At 43.4% G+C, this 19,426-nt stretch overlaps 1 protein-coding gene across 4 annotated transcripts in view; it reads right to left on the reverse strand.

Annotated features, from left to right (window-relative positions):
- Window positions 1–19,426, reverse strand: part of DOCK5 (dedicator of cytokinesis 5) — a 211,381-nt gene that overhangs the window by 4,189 nt on the left and 187,766 nt on the right. For all 4 annotated transcript variants that reach the window (XM_087866608.1, XM_045774032.2, XM_045774031.2 and 1 more), the window contains 9 exons: window positions 18,398–18,482; window positions 17,892–17,978; window positions 15,601–15,777; window positions 12,193–12,276; window positions 11,411–11,548; window positions 9,400–9,566; window positions 2,472–2,640; window positions 1,632–1,770; window positions 537–640 (listed from right to left, as the gene is read on the reverse strand). In XM_087866608.1, coding sequence (XP_087722734.1) covers window positions 537–640; window positions 1,632–1,770; window positions 2,472–2,640; window positions 9,400–9,566; window positions 11,411–11,548; window positions 12,193–12,276; window positions 15,601–15,777; window positions 17,892–17,978; window positions 18,398–18,482 — 1,150 coding nt within the window. The remainder of the gene's footprint in view (window positions 1–536; window positions 641–1,631; window positions 1,771–2,471; window positions 2,641–9,399; window positions 9,567–11,410; window positions 11,549–12,192; window positions 12,277–15,600; window positions 15,778–17,891; window positions 17,979–18,397; window positions 18,483–19,426) is intronic.

Raw genomic sequence — 19,426 nt, forward strand, 5'->3', positions numbered from 1 at the left:
TTTCTCTTCCACATTTCTGACACGGTGCCTTAGCGTCTAACCCATCTAGCTACGCGGCCTTGGCGAGGAGAGAAGGGCAACAACACTCATTTCTCCTCCCTTGCTCTCCTTGGGTTAAGCAGATACACACCAAACTGTTATATCCCCGACACTTGGGTTCTTGGCATATCCTCAGTAGGCATTTAATGAATATTTGTTGAATGAATGCAGGAAACCCATCAGAGGCCATTCCAGAATGACTGTCACTCACTCAGGAGGAGTAAACTCTTCACATGTGAACCAGATACTCACGATTTCACTCACCTGTACCCAGGGTGAAGTACAGAGAAGAGCTCTACCTTTGATTGGATGAAAAGGGCTGCTTGCATTTTGTTACTTCCCATTAGAAACTCCCCTATCTTTTATGGTTTCAGGCATGAGTCAAGAAGTGATTAGTGTGACAAAACTATGGGAAACCCGCCTAGCAAAAAGCTTAGAAAACCAACACTGTGCTCCCGAGAGTGGGGCGCTCTGACCCCCGCACCGTTGTTCCCTACCTCCGCGGAGTTCCTCTGGCTGCTCTCGTAGGGCTTGCTTTTGGGGGGAGGGGGAGGCGGGACAGTAGTAGTCATCAGCCCATCTGTCTGCAAGGATGGGGAGCCTAGAAATGATACAAAGAGATGAAGGCAGAGAGAAGAATTCATCAAGGAATCTTAACAGAACCTCTGCTTGCCATTTTAACATCTAAACCAACCTGGCCGATCAAATTGCCAAGGCGATATTCCATAGTTTCTGTGGACAGAATGGAAACGACCTCTCAACCCTCACGACAAAGGTAGCACTGTTAACTCACCAGCAGGTTTCACAAGAAGTTCCGAAGTAAAAATCCCATTTTTTTGCTTAGGGTTTTAACTATTAAGCTGGAGATGTAAACATTTTCTAGAACTTAGGGTATGACTCTATTCTCCAATCTATCTCAAGTGCTTAGAAAAAAATGTCACAAAGTAAGTGGTCAATAAATATTGGTTAAATTTAACTGAGCTGTCTTAGTTTGATCATTTAAAAGCCGCAATATCCATTTCCTCCAGGACAGCTTATTTAATTATCTCTAACTCTTGGCGACTCCTGTGTCCCATGTGGCACGATGATTTATCCCTCCATTCTCTGTACCAAGGGTCCCTTGGAATTCTTCTCAGGCCTAGTGTATTGCTGATTTCCCAGGCCTGCCTGTAGGCAGTATATGGAATGGGCCTATTTCTTGTCCTTCTTTGGGACTCTTTCCTATACCAAGTACAGGGTTACCTACCCAATAGTTCATAAGTTACTTGCTTCCTGTCTGGTCCCCGTCTGGCTCTACCTCATTTATACCTTCACAAATGGAAAAGGAGTGGTAAGACCCTCTGGGCCACTCAACAGAGAAGGTTAATGAGTCCTAGCAACCCAAAGATTCCTTGTTGAACTCTAATTTTGCTATACCCACTACCATGGAATGAGCCAACTTTATAATAATCTCACATACTCTGTGCGGTCAGGCTAAATATCGCCCAGATCCATACACATACTCTGTTCCCTACTGAAGCAAAGAGAAGGAATATACCTGGATCTCTCTACATCTCTACACCTGTATATATATATATATATATAAAACTTACTTAGCGTCCTGGTAGCTTTAGGAGTGAGTGGAGGTGGGCTCAAGGGCGTTGACTGCGGAGGTGAAGAACCATGAAATGGTGTCAGCCGATTGTCCGACAACTGGAGACTCTTTGGTCTTTGTGCTTTTCGGGCTGGGCTCTAGTGGGGGGAGGGGCACAGCAAAACATTCTCACGGTGAGAAAGGCTGAGCCCATCAATGCTCCGAACAACCTTGCCTGCTGAGCACCAACTTGTTCGAGGGAAGATTCCAGGAGCCACACTTAAGCTTCCGGCACGGTCATGTGGGGAGCACGGCAAAGACACTGACAGGGAATCACTAAAGCAGACATTCTTTCTTGGCCAGCCAGGAGCTGATTTTGACCACAGTTAGACTGTGTTATTTGATTTGGAAAGGAGCCACCCTGATTCTCAGGGAAGGCTGGTCTTGCCACACTTAACAACTTGATGTGGCTCATGAAAAAAAAAAAAAAAAGCACTTTTTTTTTTAAGTTAAAAGAAGACAATGTTTGGACTGACTCATGGAACATGGTGGTGAGAACCACAACTCCAAGCATTAACCCACGTGTTTACATTGTGGGTACAAGATCTTGCACCACCACTGCTTTAGACACTCAAATTCTCCGTATGTGCTTTTTTTTTTTAAGCACAGCTTAAGATCAAACACTGTCACAGGCTGCCGGGTCCTGAGGAGGCACAGCCAGACTTCCACCTGGTGACTCCCAGCTCTGCCGTGAGTGGTGATGTGCCTGGCCGCAGGGAAAGCACTAGCAAACCTCTGGTGCTTGTTTGCTTGCTGTCCCCCACCCCCACCCCGACCCCCTGTTGTTGGTTTTTTTTACCATCAGATCAGGTTCTGGCGCTTTCTCTGCAATGACCTGGGATTTGCTAAGGCTCCAGTCTTTTCTCTTGAACTTGCTGATCCGGTTCTCATTGTCCTCTCTGAGGGGCAGATCTTCAACCCTGGCACCTGATGAAGCCCTGCGCTCCAAAAGTGGCTCCAGGATTGACCTATTAGCCAAGAACAAGGACAGAATCACAAAAACACTGACCACTTGGCAGACAAACGTACTCCCAAAAGACCAAGGGTTAGGACTCCTCAACCTCATCCTGACCTGTGACTTCCCTCTCAGGTTCTAAATCTGAATTTCTAACCGCCAATGGGACATCTCAAGGTATCCATGTAATGAGACCATCAAAGTACAAAAGGAAAATATCTCTGAACATGCATCTTATCCCAGGAAGAGAGTCTTACTAAATTTACAGGCAAAGGTAGAATTCATACAGTAAAAGATGAATAAGCAGCTTTAGACAGTGGAGAATAGCACGTGCCCCAGAGACAGCCTGTGTTCAGATCCTACCTCTACTTACTTCTTGGGTGATCTTGGGCAGAAAATCTTTTCATACCTCAGTTTCCTTATCTGTGAAATGGGGACAATAATAGTACCCACCTCATAAGGCTAAGACAAATGCTTAGAACAGGGTCTAGCATATATACATGCTCTCGAAATGTTTTTATTACAATGACAGATTTTTCAAGCACCACAGTGAAAACTGTTTCATTCAAGAATCATGATTAGGGGGCACCTGGGTGGCTCAGTCGGTTAGGCATCTGCCCTAAGCTTGGGTCATGATCCCAGGGTCCTGGAATCAAGTCCTGCATCAGGCTCCCTGCTCAGTGGGGAGTCTGCTTCTCCCTCTCCTTCTGCCTGCTGCTCCCCCTGCTTGCGTTCTTTCTCTCTCTCTCTTTCAAATAAATAAATTTTAAAAAAGGATCATGATTAGGTGCTAGAGAGAGGAAGAGTTTGATGAGAAACAGGACAGTCTCACGAGATTTCCCCATAAATTACTTATTAACTACGAAGGAAAAAAACAGTATCTCTACAGAAAAAAAAAAATGGACAAAACCTTAACCACATACATGGTCAGTTCACATCCCCACTGGGGGACAAACGGACATAATGCTCTTCTGGACATGACACTGTAAAAGGACACAACATGACACAAAAGTCTATAACTTGACTCCTAAGCACAAGGACACATAAGACAAACCCAAATGAAGGGAAATTCTATAAAATAACTGGCCCGTAATCTTCAAAAATGTCAATATGATGAAAGACAAAATAAGGAAAGGCCAAACTACTTCAGATTAAAGAAGAATAAAGACATGTGGCCAAACACAGCATGTGATCCCGAGTGGATCCTGTACCAGAATGTGCAGCGGGACAACCGACAAAACTGGAATCGGGTTAGAGTTTGCAGTACGGCATCGATGCCAAATCTCCTGAACGGACAGGCTGTAGGTGTGCAGTTATGTAAGACAAGGCGTTTGCTCTTACAGCCTAAAGTATCCAGCCTCCTCCCACATGGCGGAGGGGGGCTGCTGGGGGACAGACAGAGAGGGAATGACTGTAGCAAAATGTTAAACCAAAATATTACACCTTTATGATGGCGTTTGCTTAGAGCTTCTGAATGGGTATTCAATAAGCCCTGGTGTGATTAAAAACTGATAGATTTTTGGGGCTTCTGGGTGGCTAAGTCACTTAGCGTCTGCCTTTGGCTCAGGTCATGATCCCAGGGTCCTGGAATCGAGTCCCATGTCTGCTCCCTGCTCGGTTGGGAGTCTGCTTCTCCCTCTACCCTTCCCCCCTGCTTGTACTCTCTCTCTCTCTCTCTCATGCTCTCTCTCACATTCCTTCTGTCTCTCAAATAAATAAATAAAATCTTAAAAAAGATAAAAAATAGAAGCTTCTGCTTGGCAGAAAGCATCATTACTAAACTGAAACTGTCTCTGCTTGACACATTTTAGATGGCAAATATCTTTAGTATGTAAGAACCTTTTGCAAACCAAAAAGAAAAATGAGTTCAATTTTTTTAAATCATCAAAGGATATAAATAGGTCTTTCAAGAAAATGGAAATTCAAATAATTTTTTAAAGTGTTGCTAATTATTAAATATTCAAATATTAAGACAAGATATTTGGAGGGGGCAAAGACTTCTTTACATTTTATTATGGAAAATTTCAAATGTGTAAAAAAGTGAAGAGAACGCAATAAACTGCCATGTGTGTATTCCTCAGTGTCAATAATGATAACTTGCAGCCAATCTGCTTTCTTACGTACACCTAAGTCACTTTCCTCGCCCCTCGCTGGATCACTTGGAAGCAATTCTTAGATGTCATATCATCTCAACCATAAATACTTCAATGTGCACCTCAGTAAGGCAAGACTCAGTTCATAACATAACTACACTCCCATCACCGGTCCTACAAAAGGAATTCCCTCATTCCTTCAAACATCCAATGCTTACGTTTCCTGATTATCTCGTAAATTTTTTGGAAGTGGCTTGTTTGAATCAAGACCCAAACAGTATTCACTTGCTGTGTTTGGTTGATATGCTTCTTCAATCATTTTAAACATTTAATATGCATGGTCCCCGTTTCTGCAAAGTGTGTTTGCCTTGCTCCACGAAAGTTCCAGGGACGTCTGACTGGGGCTGAGCCTATGGAGTCACACTGGGAAATGCCTGTAGACAGTGGTTTCTTTTTTTTTTTAACTTCAAATTATTCTCTCCTTTTCTATTATTTTTTAAAAACCTGTATGTATGGGTTTTTAATTTTCTGGCATCTTTCTTTTTTTTTTTTTTTAAGACTCTGGCGCGCACATGTGGGGGGAGGGGCAGAGGGAGAGGGAGTGAGAGAATCTTTTTTTTTTTTTAAGATTTGATTTATTTATTTGAGAGACAGAGAGAGAGAGCAGAAGGAGTGGCAGAGGAAGAAGCAGGCTTCCAGTGGAGCAGGGAGCCTGATGCGGAACTCGATCCCAGGAACCTGAGACAAAGGCAAGACACTTAACCCACTGAGCCACCCAGGTGCCCCTTTGGTATTTTTCAATTGTTAATAAATTTAAGAGGAAGCCACTCATTATTATTTATCTTAAATCTGTACTGGTTAAAGAAATATCACAGAACCAAATTCCAAAAAAGACTCTAATTATTCTTAATTATTTTTTTAATTTTATTTTTTTAAGTAATCTCTACACCCAACGTGGGGCTCGAACTCACAACCCTGAGATCAAGAGTTGCACCCTCCTCCACCTGAGCCAGCCGGGTGCCCTGAGACTAATTATTCTTAAAAACAACTAAGCCAAATCAGACAAACAAGATCACCTCAAACAGTAATTGGTCAGGGAGAAAGAAAACCACCACCTCAGATTCTATGGAATCAATTATGACTTTACCTCAGAGACGGCAAATGAAGGCTGCGGGTCACTAGGTTGACAGTCAAAGACGCGAGTTTCACTAGGGCCTAATTAGGAACCAAACTAAACCATAAAGTAACTACAGTGTGGTCCCCCAAGGTCTGTGTTATTTTTTTCTTATAATGATTACTTCAATGATTTTCCTGAAATATCAAAGATTAGTCTTTTTCTAAACAATTTTGTTCTGGGCCCAGCTGTGCTGGTGCTCTAAGCATGTACTCAGTCGGCCTTCTGGCTTCCCTTGACACAATGAGCTATGTTTCAAAAAGTAGTTCTCCTTCTGTGCCCTGGCCTACCATTTGCCAGACAGGATGGATACATTCTACTTTCTTCCAATAAAGAACTGGCCCTTTGCAGATGGCTCCCCCAATATTCATCATCGAAGTATTAATATTGTGACGTGACATTGGGAATGGGAGACTCAGGGTCATTAGCTGATAATCAGTTAGCTGCTTTAAAGAAACATCCTAAATAATGTTAGAACATAGTATCAATGACTTCCTACTCATTGGGGAAATTTGGGCAAGGTCAATAACCCACCTTGCTTGGGTTGCGGTATGAAGAGGGCCTCACTCACCTATTCTCGTTTACTGCCCTAAGTGTCAGCAATCATGGTGTCTCTGATGTTCAACAGCTGTTTCAAAACTTTTCTTTTTTTGAATGAGACCATTTATTTAAGAAAAGAGTATTACTGAACAGAATTTTTATGCCTTCCACAGAGTCGGCAGTATCTCTTAATGGCATAAAAAAAAACCATAGAAGAGAAAAATAAATGAATCCAGGACTATCTAATATTTATTACCCTAAGGAGTAAAAATAGTGCAAACCCCCAATACTCAAGTCGCACACTGCACTGCACGTCGGTATTCATTGGACACCAGAATCGTAATGAACGTCATCCTCTGAATAGGGAATGTATGCTTCTAGAAATGCATCCTATACTTATCTTAACCAAAAGGCCACGAAGGAATGTGAGAATATATCCTAAATAACTGGAAAGCTATCTGCACACATATGTTTGGTACAATTCTTAGTAACAAAACTGTATTTTATATTGACAGAAGCTAGATGTTTTCATATGAAATTTATAATGAACTTTGATGATTACCTGCTTAGAAATAATGACACAGCTTAAATATTTGATAGTAAGAGAAAGATTAATTATGGCACGTTCATAGGATGCAATGGTAAATAGCTATCAAAAATGATAATAAGGGCACGTGGGTGGCTCAGTCGGTTAAGCCTCTGACTCTTGATTTCAGCTCAGGGCATGATCTCAGGGACGTGAGATAGAGACCTGCGTGGGGCTCTGTGCTCAGTGGGGACTCTGCTTGAGGATTTCTCTCTTTCCCTCTGTCCCTCCCCTGCTTACCCATACTCTCTCTCAAAAGGAAAAAAAATACTCAACATGTATAGTAAGTTAAGTAGGTCACAAAATGGTACTTATGATGCTTTTCCAATTGCATAAAATATATATATGCTTTTTTTGTTATATAACTAAACTTTAACAGCAGTTACTTCTGAGTGATGATGTGATAAGCATTTTTTCTTTTAAGTTTCCAGTACTTTGAAAAATTTCTATGTGTACATATATTAAGTATATAATTAGTAAAATACTGTTTTAAGATAGTATTTTTAAACGGAAAGAACACAATTACAGATTCATTTCTTTAAAATATCTTAAATTTGAACACATGGGAAGGCAGTCCATGTTTTTGGCAAGAAAGGTTCAACATCAAAAAGCCATCAGTCTTCCCAAAGTTAGTCCAGAAGTTTTACATGATCCCATGATCCCAATGGAAGTAGCAATAGGATTCCAGACAGGTGAATCCAAATGTGAGCCATGAGTAAAAGTAGCCAGAGAAATTCTGAAAAGGATAACTAAAAAATAAAAGCCTTTCGAAACTACAGTAGTTAAAACTACATAGTACTAATGCATAACACATAGGGAGATCAAAGAAATGGGGGAGAGAAAGTCTGCAAACAGACTGAAGAACATACAGAAATTTGATTTGGTAATAAGGTTGACATTTCAAATCAGCGGAGAAAAGATGGTTTGCTCACTAAATGTTACAGGGAAAAGAGCAGTTGCATGGCCAAAAAAAAAAAAAGGTGACTTCATACCTCACATTTTATACTCACATAAATTTCAAAGAATCACAGATTTAGTGGTAATAGTGAAATTCTAAAATTAATTTTTTTGCAGCCTTAGCGTGGGGAAGGCTTTTTATAAAATCCAGAAGTCATGAAATCCAGCATTAATTTACTTGACTGCATAAAAAAAGTCAACACAACTAAATAAAAAATAAGAAGCGAAGTCAAAAGACAAAGGAGAAACTGGAGGATGTATTTCAACTACTATTACAGAGAAAACACAACAGAAACATGCACCCAAAATACTTGACCCTAGTTTGCAGAACATAAAATACAAACAGCTGCTAAAAAATGAAAAGCTCAGATTCACACAAGAGAAATAAAACCAAACCAAAATGAAACCTGATACCGCGAAGATATTCTCCACCTAGCAGATTAGTGAAAATTAAAAAGGCTGATAATACACAATTTGGGGTGTGGGGGTGATGAGGCACCCTTGCATGTTGCTGGTAGGACTGTAAATTAGTATAATGTCTATGGAAGTCAGTTTAGCAATAATTTGGACAATTGCAACTATAAATGTTCGACAAAGCAATTTCACTTCCGGAATTTCTCTCATGTGGATATACTTGTATATTTACAGAACAAATTGTTTTTAGGCTTAGGCACTGCCACACTGCTGTGACAGCCAAGGACTGAAAACAGCTAAACATCCACCAACAGGCAGCGGTGGAATGTGGCAGGGGGCAGACGTATCCCAAGATGTCTGCAGCTCGAAGAAAAGAGGAGGCTCTTTACAGTCTGAAACGGAATGATTTTCAAGACACAGTTACGTTTCATTCATAGAAACAGAAAGTGTGAGGGAGAACATCTATTTAGGTATTGCTTGCGCGCGTACAAAGAGCTGTTGGAAAGGCACCGAGAACCTGAAGGCTAACATCACTTCCTCAGCAGAGGGGTTCTGGTAAGGTAGGAGTCAAGGACTGAGGGGTGATTTTTCATGAGAGATCCCCTTTGTACCTTGGAATTTCATATCATGTAATTATGTTACCTATTTACAAAATAAATATAAATTTTGAAACTGCTTTTGAAAAACAATTCAGATGAAAAAATCAGACTATCAATTAATATGAAAAAATAAATCAGAATGTGATAGGGTGGGTGACAAGATGTGACAGGATGATGGGTGATTACGATCCGATTTGTCATAACTATTATCATTATGTAAATAATGATCTTCCTCATGAGGAAGACACAGAATGATCCGGAGGTTAACAACTATATACTCTGAATTACTTCCCTTATAAGGGTGATGCATCTACATTGACCAAGGCTCCCTTTCGTGACAAAAGGCAAAGGTTAGTAAGGAGATAACCCACCCCCTCCTCCCCCCAGCAATTAAAAATTGAACCCTTACCCATCAGATCCTGGTCTGGAAGGAGCATTATCGGATGAGTTAGAAGAGGTGGAAATCACTGAGGAAGTCACTGAGGTGATGGACAGTCTCCGCAGCGTAGATGACATGATGTAGGGAAGTACGATAGAGCCCGTGCGGCTTTGCTTCCTCTCAGTCAAGGTCGGTGGCTGAAGAACACACGGCATCTCATGGTGAGCCGGCCTGGAACTCACCATACGGACTGGCACACCCCCCATCCGTTTGGGGCCAGTGCCATTTGTATTGGCTGGCACCCACTGCTGCTTCACTTGTTAAATACTGCAACTACTTCTATTCCTAATTATAAACACAGCTAGGTTAAACCTACCTTGTTAAGACTAGAGAAAAATTCCCCATAATTTGCTGCCAGCCAAATAAGACAGGAAAAACCAAGCTGTTCATTACCCCCCAACAGAAAAGCAAAACCCTCAGTCTGCTTCTCCAGTTTAGCTTCTTTCAGCCACTAAAATAATAGAATACTGGCCTCATAGAAAGTTTTGGATTCAAACTGTAGACCTGATGATTAAGAAGTAAATGGTGAATCTTAAGTAAAGGAACATCGATCTACTTTCATCAGAAATGTCTCCAGCTGGATTGATTGCCCCAGTAGGCCACCGTATCAAATTTACATGCAACCATTGGCCTGGATCTAATAAAAACCACTCATTAGCTGAAAGTCAATCCTTCCCACCTAGGAGCTTGTGTAAAAGACAAGTGTTCCCAGGAAAAAGCTCTTCATTGGCAGGAGGAGGTTAGACATGACTGAAGACTTGACTAAAAGCAATGATCACAAAGATACTCTGGAGAAAAAAGCAGTAAAGACGGAGATGCAGGAATGGGAGGCAGGAGGACACCAAAGGAAATTCAGAGCTTTGATCCAAGGAAAGAAAATTTGAAAATCAGGGGTTCAAGAGTGAGATAGTTAGAAAGCAAAGTGAACTCATATTAAAAAGAGCTGAAACGGGGCGCCTGGGTGGCTTAGTCGGTTCAGCATCTGACTCTTGGTTTTGACTCAGGTCATGATCTCAGGGTCATGAGATCAAGCCCCGTGTCAGGCTCTGCACTCAGCGGGGAGTCTGCTTCTCTTGTTCTCTCCCTCTCCCTCTGCCCCTCCCCATGCTTGTGCACACATGTGTGCACGCTTGCTCTCTCTCAAATAAATAAATAAATCTTAAAAGAAAAATAGGAAAAATGAAGCTTGATCCAAACATTCAATCAACTGTTGGAGAAAAAAGGTTATTTTTTCTTTATTTTTTATTAATGTGGGCATATTTTATGCCCAATATGGGGTTCGAACTCATAACCCCCAAATCAAGAGTTGCATGCTCTACCAACTGAGCCAGCCAGGAGCCCCAGAGAGAAAAGCTTATTGAGCACATGCACTAACCCACCCAACTTCTCAGGAAGAAGAAAACTGTCACTGGGAGAAATGTGTTAGAACTGTTGGAAGAAATGATGAAATCAGCTACATGCATTGTGAAATGCACTTCACCATTCTTTCTCCCCTTCAAAGGTATTCAGAGTGGAAACTTTTCATTAAAATGAAAAATAAAGACTAGGAAAAACACCAAGAATTGGACTAGGCCAGAGAGGAATAACCAGCGTCTGGGAGCAGAAACGCCCCAGCTACTAGTAGAGCAGTGCGCACACTGTGGGCCCAGACCAGCGGCCTCAGCCCCACCCGGGAGCACGTGAGAAAGGCAAACCCTCGGGCCACGGTAGACTTCCTGTTAGAAACTCTGGAGCTGTGGCCCAGCTATCTGTGTTTTCACAAGCCTTCCAAGCGGTTCGGACAGTCACTCAAGTCTGAGAACCCCTATGTAGCACGTGTTAGAAGGTCACCAAAAGCATGCCATGTCCTCTCCTCTCGAACCCCAGAAGTTCCAAGCCGTACCTCTGCTATTTTGACTCATCCGGCAGCTGAAAAACTCATCAATAATAAAAACGGTAAAAGAGACCGAAAAAGTTAACAAGCTACTTAGACGAAGCCTACCAGTGTTATAACCCCATAGAGCTTTTCCACTTTGTCCTTGAGTTCCCGGAAACAAGAAGACAACCGGTCATGTAGCGGCTTTAGCTGCTCTGTCAGCTTCTCCCCGTGGATGCGGATCCCCTCTGTCAGCAGAGGCATCTGGAGAAAAGCACGTGACAGGAAGGAAGTATGGTTTAGGAAGAGAGATACTTCAGATTTCGAGGTTGGGGAAGGATGGGGGTGGAGATGGACAGGTAAACTGGCAGACACAGCACATACCACACGGGAATGCTACTTCTCCGTGTGGGGCTAGGGTACCGGACACCCTTGGGTCAAGGACGCAGAGAAATACACAAGGAGCAAGCAGGCCCTAAACTGGGAAGGGCTGACAGCCAAGACCTGAGCCCCGGGGCTTGTCTGTGGCTAAGCCACTGCTAGTTTTAAACCTAGACTGAATTGGATGGCGGCATTTTCTCCCACTGTTCACCAAAGTCACGAGAGAGAGAGAGAGAGAGAGAGAGAACCCGATGCCAACATGTTCCAGCTGGAAACACAGCCCAGCAAACCAATCTGGGGACTTGGATCTGTTCTCTAGGAAGGGCCCTCTCGGCACTGCAGAGTCTAATGGAATGCTACTCCTGGGGTCACTTTGCCAAACAAAGAGATAGGCTGTGATTCCAAAGGTTAAAAAATGAAACAAAACAAAACACCCTGAAAGTGGGCTTGTGGATTGAAGCCCTAGAGAATATCTTGGCGTGGTGCAGCGGAAGGCTGTCTGGCCACACGCCTCCCATGATGCATACCTGTAATGCTATCAGTCGCTTCAGCAGCTCAATCTTCTCCTGGTCTTCGGGATGCTCCTGCAAATACTTTTCTGTAAAAAAAGCCTAAAAGGGGAGCACATGCAAATATTAATTAGAACACACCTATCTGTGTATTTGACCCTCGAAGGAGGAGAGGGGTGCCTGGAAGGGTGAAAAATGTCTTCTGTTCTATCTGATAAACCTGGAACGGCTAAGTAAACACTCATTCTTTTGCTGGGACAGCCCTGATGCCATAGTGGACAATGCTAAAGGGATGTGCTCTTTTGTGGTCTTTCTGGAATTGTGCGATGCCGAATCGAAGTACCTTCTCAACGACCACCAGACACACACAAGTGCACAAACCAAATAATCATCAGCAGAGCAGAACGGCATTTGCTGAAATAACTGTCCCAAAGGACTAAGGCCAATGACCACATCTAAAGGTTATTCATTAGCTTAAGTGTGCAGATATTATAAAGGAAAAAGCAAAAAATCAGTAGGCTGGACTGGATATGGACGTAGTTTTCCTGCTCCATCATCTGATATAGGCTGTATCACATTTTTTTCTTGTATTAAGTAAAGATTAATATCCACACTTTCTTTTTACTCATCATCCAAAAGGCTTTTTTGAAGACAACATGAGATATAGATGTGAAAATGTTTTATAAATATATTTTTTAAAGATTTATTTATTTACTTGACAGAGCGCGAGTGAGCATGAGTGGGGGGAGGGACAGAGTGAGAGGGAGAAACAGGCTCCCTGCTCAGTGGGAGCCCGACAACCGTGGGCTTGAGCCCAGAACCCTGGGATCATGCGCCTGAGCCGAAGGCATAGGCTTCACCCACTAAGCTCCCAGGTGCCTGATTCAATATATTTGAAGTCCTTATAAAAAGGGGAAGTTTAGACACAGGGAGAACACACTGTGAAGAGGCAGAAAGAGAACACGGTCATCTGGTCATCTATAAAACAAGGAATATTCGCTGACCCCTCAGAAACCAGGAGAGAGGTGGGACCAGATTCTTCCTCACAGCCCTCCGAGGGAATCAAGACTCCTGACACCTGGATTTCAGACGACCGGGCTCCGGAACTGTGAGGCAATATATTTCTATTGTTTTACGCCACCCTGCGTGCGCCTTTGTTCTGGCAGCCCCAGCAAAGGAACACAACAAGGGATACAAATATATGCAGGCGGGCAGGCCAAGGATCACAAACAGGAAGCAGGACAGCACATCCGGAGAGCGCTCCGTCTAGCCAGATTCATGTTTAGAGAGAAATGAGTGAAAAAGTTGTATTGCTTAAACCTTCATCCACCTTCAACTTTAAGCAGTTTAAACCTTCAAAAGTTAAAAAAATTTTTTTTGATATAAGGTAAAATGCACTGAAATTCCCAAAACATCGGTTGAGTCAAGAAATATTGGAGCAGGGTGCTCTGAAATTCAACTTTCTTAGGAGAGTCCTGCCTCTCAACAGAAAGGGGCTGATGAATTACAGCAAACAGCTCTTGCATCCCTATCACGCAGGCAATGATCAACGGGCTGCTTTAGGACAGGTCACCTGTATAGGTAGGTGATGATGGATTCCCCCAACGAACTGCAATGGGGGTGATCAATGAGTTTACTTCTTTTTTACGTTTAGAAATGTACAAACTCATACATATTAATTAAAAGTACAAACTAGTCTTTTAAGATAAAGGTCTTGAAATTTATTAGTTTACACACCCTACTTTTCCTTTTTTAAAAAATTTCAATGAGAAGACAATGATATTGGAAAAAACCTTCATATGAAATTACATACTATTCATCACAGATATTGACATGTCTGGATTTGAGTTCAGGGGCATTCTGTAAAACAAAATAATAACACTTGGAAAAACACATGAAGATTAGTACTAGATAGCGTAGCTTATATGAAAAAACACACACCCAAATCACTACAGTATAAAAAAGTGTTATATTCTGGATCCTAGTTTTACATTAAATTTTGTGATGACACTGGGGATTATTGACACCCGGCATGGGCACACTAGAAGTGACCTCTGGTGTGGACTCCTTCCCAGCTGCTAAGGGTCATAAGCCTGAGGAAGGTGCAAAGGTTGATGGGAAAGATGGTTACGACAGCAGTCACAGAGCACTGGCAGCCCTGCTCAGTCAGGGAGGACGTTCAGATCACATTTGGCTCCAAGTGGACAGGAGAGAGGAAGAAAACCAACCCTCAGCAAGCCTCAACTGTATGGCAAGTGTTCTGCGATGTTCGTTACACACGTGATGCCTTCCTCAGCTACCAGCCGCTCCCGGGCTCCTCACTTTTTTCAGGTACGAAGCTTGGCACTCAGAGAGGTGAAGTATCCCACCCAAGGGCACACAGTGGCCAATGGGAAGCCGGGATTGGGCCACAGGCATGGCTGATTCTAACGCCCCTGGTCTTGGTGCACAAATGGAAAGAAGAGAATTGGCCCACTGAACGTCCGCCCACCCTTCCTGTCCACCTCCATCACTTCCCACTCACTCTCCAGGCTACCACAGGGGTGGGGTAGCCAAATGTTTATTTGATCAGGAAGAGGACTCCAAAATTACTTAGCCACTGAAAACAGCTGAACAATTAAAAATCCTGCCTCGATTAATTACACTTAACCGAATGCTACCTACCGAATACATCACCTCCATTTTATTTATTTATTTATTTTTTAAGATTTTATTTATTTGAGAGAGAGCGGGATAGCACAGAGGGAGAGGGAGAGGGAGAAGCAGACTCCCCACCGAGCAGGGAGCCTCATGTGGGACTCAATCCCAGGACCCCAGGACCTTGACCCGAGCCAGAGACAGACACTTAACCAACTGAGCCACCTGGGCGCTCCCATTACTTCCATTTTAAATGGTGCTACATTCAAACCCCATGCAATGGATTCACATCTGGTGAGCGCTCTTTTCTTGTTTTTCCAGAATACAAAATATGACACTTAGTTGAACTAATATAACTGGGCAGGCAGGGCCAGCGTTTGTCCAAACAACCTACGGCACACCAAACTGGGGTGGGCGTTCCTAGAAGCTCATTTTAACTAGAGCGCAGCTCTGTCTCTCCCACAGATGCTTCTTCGCTTCCAGAACATCCTCAGCTCTGGGTCCACCTGTAAACTTTCTACCTCTCAGGGGCGAGAGAACAGCAGGTAAATCAACCAGACGTGGTATACTAGATTGATCTTTCAGTGACTGCTTACCAGGCCGTGGCCTAACCCTGGCTGGGTTGCTAGGTTGCCAGGATATGTGAGGTCAAGGACACACTTTTCATTAATTTCACTTGCCCATTCATAAAGAGGGCAGAGTAAAAAAATCTCTCAGGGAACCTGTAAGAAACGAATTCACTGGCTACACGGTGCCACAGAGAGAGACATGGAGACACACGGGATTCACCTTTTCGTAGTTGGAGTAGCCCCCCATGACAGCCGGGTCTACGATGCCGCTGAGCAGCATGGAGAGAGGGTGCACAGAGAGGGTTCGGTCCCAGGCATGCTGCTGAACACAGTTGCTGATCTTCTCATTGGTGAGTTCCATGGTTTCTATGGCATTCTCCAGGGGACTGATTTCCTCCTGTGACAGAGGACAAGGGAGAGGAAGGGCATTTTGTGAGCTCACAGCAAAGCTGGAAAAAAATCCCAAGCGTTCTCTTTTAAAAGGTACAAAATTCACCCCAAGCTATAAAAGAGTGAAGTTTTGCTCGTCAAGGTTCTGTTTATCTGGATACCACACTTACTGGAAATGGTTTTGCTAAGTTGCGAAACAAGCTATTTAAAATCTTAAGACGTGGGGCGCCTGGGTGGCACAGCGGTTAAAGCGTCTGCCTTCGGCTCAGGGCGTGATCCCGGCGTTATGGGATCGAGCCCCACATCAGGCTCCTCCACTATGAGCCTGCTTCTTCCTCTCCCACTCCCCCTGCTTGTGTTCCCTCTCTCGCTGGCTGTCTCTATCTCTGTCGAATAAATAAATAAAAATCTTTAAAAAAATAAAAATAAAAATAAAATAAAATCTTAAGACGTACAAGGGTGGCCTAAAAATTAGAGCTATAGTGAGGATTATTTCTTGGTGCAAAGTGTCTACAGAAATTTTGAAAAAACAAATTGGAGCTGTAATAACAATTGATTTTTAGGCAGGGCTTCCTCAGAGATTTCTGAGAAGATCAATGACAACACAGTAATGGGTTATCTGATCCCACATACTTCTGCAGCACCCAAAATGTTTCCTGGCAAGAGGTTTGATGCTTCTTCCATGAGAAAAGGGAAGTGACTTTGGAAGCCATACATTCAAACCATACATAAGTCACCTTAGTATGGGTTCTGTGGTTAAAAGAAGTCAGAAATAAGAAGATGTATTAGAACATTCAAGGTGAATTTTGGATGAAAATGAAGTAAGATTCAATACAGATTGAGAAGAGCAACTCCTGTGGAAACATCTTCAAAGCCAGGTCTCAAGAAAGATCGCCTTCTTCATTTTACCCACTGCCAGCCAGCATGACCGCCTACCACAGCCTCGATGCCAAAAGTCTCTGTCCAAAAATCATATTCATACTTGAAAAATAATAATTTATTACTAGTGGTATGGAACACATGAAAGTTCAGTTCGGATTCGTTCAAGATGTATTTCTTGAAAGTATATTACATGCCAAGTACTGTGCTATGCTCCACAGTCACAACAGTGACTAAGATATAATTCGTGGCTGCGAGGAGCCTACGGTTTTATAGTGGGGGTCTCAAGACATGTAAGTATGGGAGTAACTTGTTAGAAATAAGCCCAGGTTGCGGCGGGGCACAGGGAAAATGCATCTAACCCCACCTGGGGAGTTTCAGAGATGGCTTCCAGGTGAAGCTGGTACCTAACATGAATTTCGACGGGAGGTAGTTAGGTTGAGAAGTAGCATTTCGGGCAAAGAAAATGCCCCACTGTCATGGAGGGTTGAAATAACATGGAACGAGCAGTTTAGTTCCAGAAGATTCCATAGGAAATGAGGTGGCAGAGCTGAGTCACAAGGACTCTGCAAGCATGTGCTAAGGAACAGGGGCTTTATGCTCTAGGCACTGGGGAGCCACGGCAAGGTTTTAAGCATGAGGACTGGGTCAGCTTTTCACTGTGGAACTCATGCTCGGAGGCTGTGAGGAAAACAGGCCTGTGAAGGTCAAGGCAGGAGGCCAATGAGGGGGCTCTTTCCGTGGCGTCCACCAGAGATGAATGAGGGACTAAAATGGGGTACAGTAGTAGGACAGCTGGAAGTAAAGAGAACAGATTTAGTAAGTATTAGAAAGGTAAAAGGGGCAGCTTTGGGGAGGGATGGAGAAGGAAGTGTCTGGGGGGACTGGTGATGCGATTAGCACAAACGAAAGAAGAGCAAACGTTTTGGGAGAGAATGTGATTGACAGCAAACTCAAAGGAGACATTCCGAAAATGGTTTGGTAGACTGGCAGGATCATGAGGAGACTCATTCGCTCATGAAAGAGTCATTCACTGTGAGGAACCTTCAGGGTTGGTGTTGTAACATCAGTTGTACAAAGGAGTTCTATTAGACAAGCATGCCTTTTATTTCTCTTTTGGAAAACAAAGTTGGCCAGAGGAGGCTGGCCGAGCTAGTGAGAACTGGAGGAGCGCTTAACAAAGGCTCTTATTCTATCTGGAGACACAAAGAATTTTCTGAGTTCCAATTTCAAATGACTCACCGTTGAAATTTGTTTGACTTCAAACCACTTGAGAATCCCAGGAAAGGTGTATGCAGTTGTATACGTGGTCCTTTCGATCCACATGGTCTGGCAGAAGGAAAACGCAAATGTCAGTTCCCAGGCAAAATGGCAACGCTCCCTGGTTGAGGTCAGGGAGATTCTATTCCCAAATGCTTCCTTGGTGAACGGGCCATAGTCAGAGGATTCTGGATGTTTAAAACTGCAAGGGATCACCTACTTGAGCCCTCTCACCCTCTAGAGGGGACGTGTGAGGTCCCGAGAGGCGGGACTTGCTCAGGTCATACCGGCAGCAACACGGGAGCGTAACAGTGGAGCCCCGTTTTGGGGTAGGCTCCGGTCTAGAGTTCTCCACTGAGATGGCCCGCTGTCTAGGTAGTAAGCGCACAGCACCCCTGCCCCCAGGCTGCCATCATTTCTGCCGTCTGCGTTGGTTAGGGGGAAAGCCGACTTTACCTTGTTTTAGAGGGAAAAGGCGGGGGACTCACAGCAAATTCATTGTCTGGATCTTTCTCTCCTTTCCGGAATGGCCTGGAGTATCTGAACTGCTGCACTTCATTGGCTCTGTAGTAACTGGAGAAAGACATGGCCACATGCTGTAGTTTCTCTCTTAGAATAAGCAGTCCTTGATCAGACTTCAGTAAAACCTGGACCACATCTTACACAGACCAAGTCTTATCCACTAAGCGACCTCAAAACAGTCTCCGCAATGAAGGCTGGAGGAGGTGCACAATTTGAATTTATTGCACATCTTTATTATTTACAAATCCAGTCCACAGCTCACCATTTAAAAAGGTATATGTATTTATATCCCCATTTGTGATTTCATTTGTATATTTTTATCACAATTCTATCAATCCTACTAGTATTTTAGCTTCTCAGGAAAAAAGAACGAGGCCTTTGATCACGGGACCAGGCAAGGTGAGGTGAGTCACTCCTCAGTGAGTGGTTCTGAGTGGAAATAAGATCTAGAAGATCTGAAACCTAACAGTGAAATTCCTGATTTCCATCTGTCTGCCTAAAAACAAAACCCCAAGACCCCCAAATCCCTTTTGAGTTACCAAGCTCTTATTTTATACTGAAAATAGAATCAAGAGTTGCTGTGGTGTGGTCTGAATGCCAAAATTCACGTGTGCAAATCCTGCTCCCCGCGATGGGACTAGAAGTAGTGTCTGCGGCAGGCACGTAGGTCATGGGATGGAGCCCTCATGAACGAGAGGAGTACCCTTATCAAAGAAACCCCAGAGAGCTCTGTCGCCCCCTCTGCCATGTGAAGACACACAGAGAAGTCAGTGTCTGTGAATCAGGAGGCAGGGCCTCACCAGACACCAAATGTGCTGGCACCTGACCTTGGACGTCCCCCGCCTCCAGAACCGTGAGAAATAAATGTGTTGTTTATAAGCCACCCACCCAGTCTGCGCGATCCTGTTAAAGCAGTCCCAGAGGTTTAAGAAGGTCTTCCAAATGAGCTTAAGACTTTGGTTTTAAAGATTTTATTTACTTACTTACTTATTTAT

This window comes from Ursus americanus, chromosome 13, assembly GCF_024610735.1.
Source record: "Ursus americanus isolate L20-20 chromosome 13, mUrsAme1.1.p, whole genome shotgun sequence".
In the NCBI taxonomy this organism is placed as follows: Eukaryota; Metazoa; Chordata; class Mammalia; order Carnivora; family Ursidae; genus Ursus; species Ursus americanus.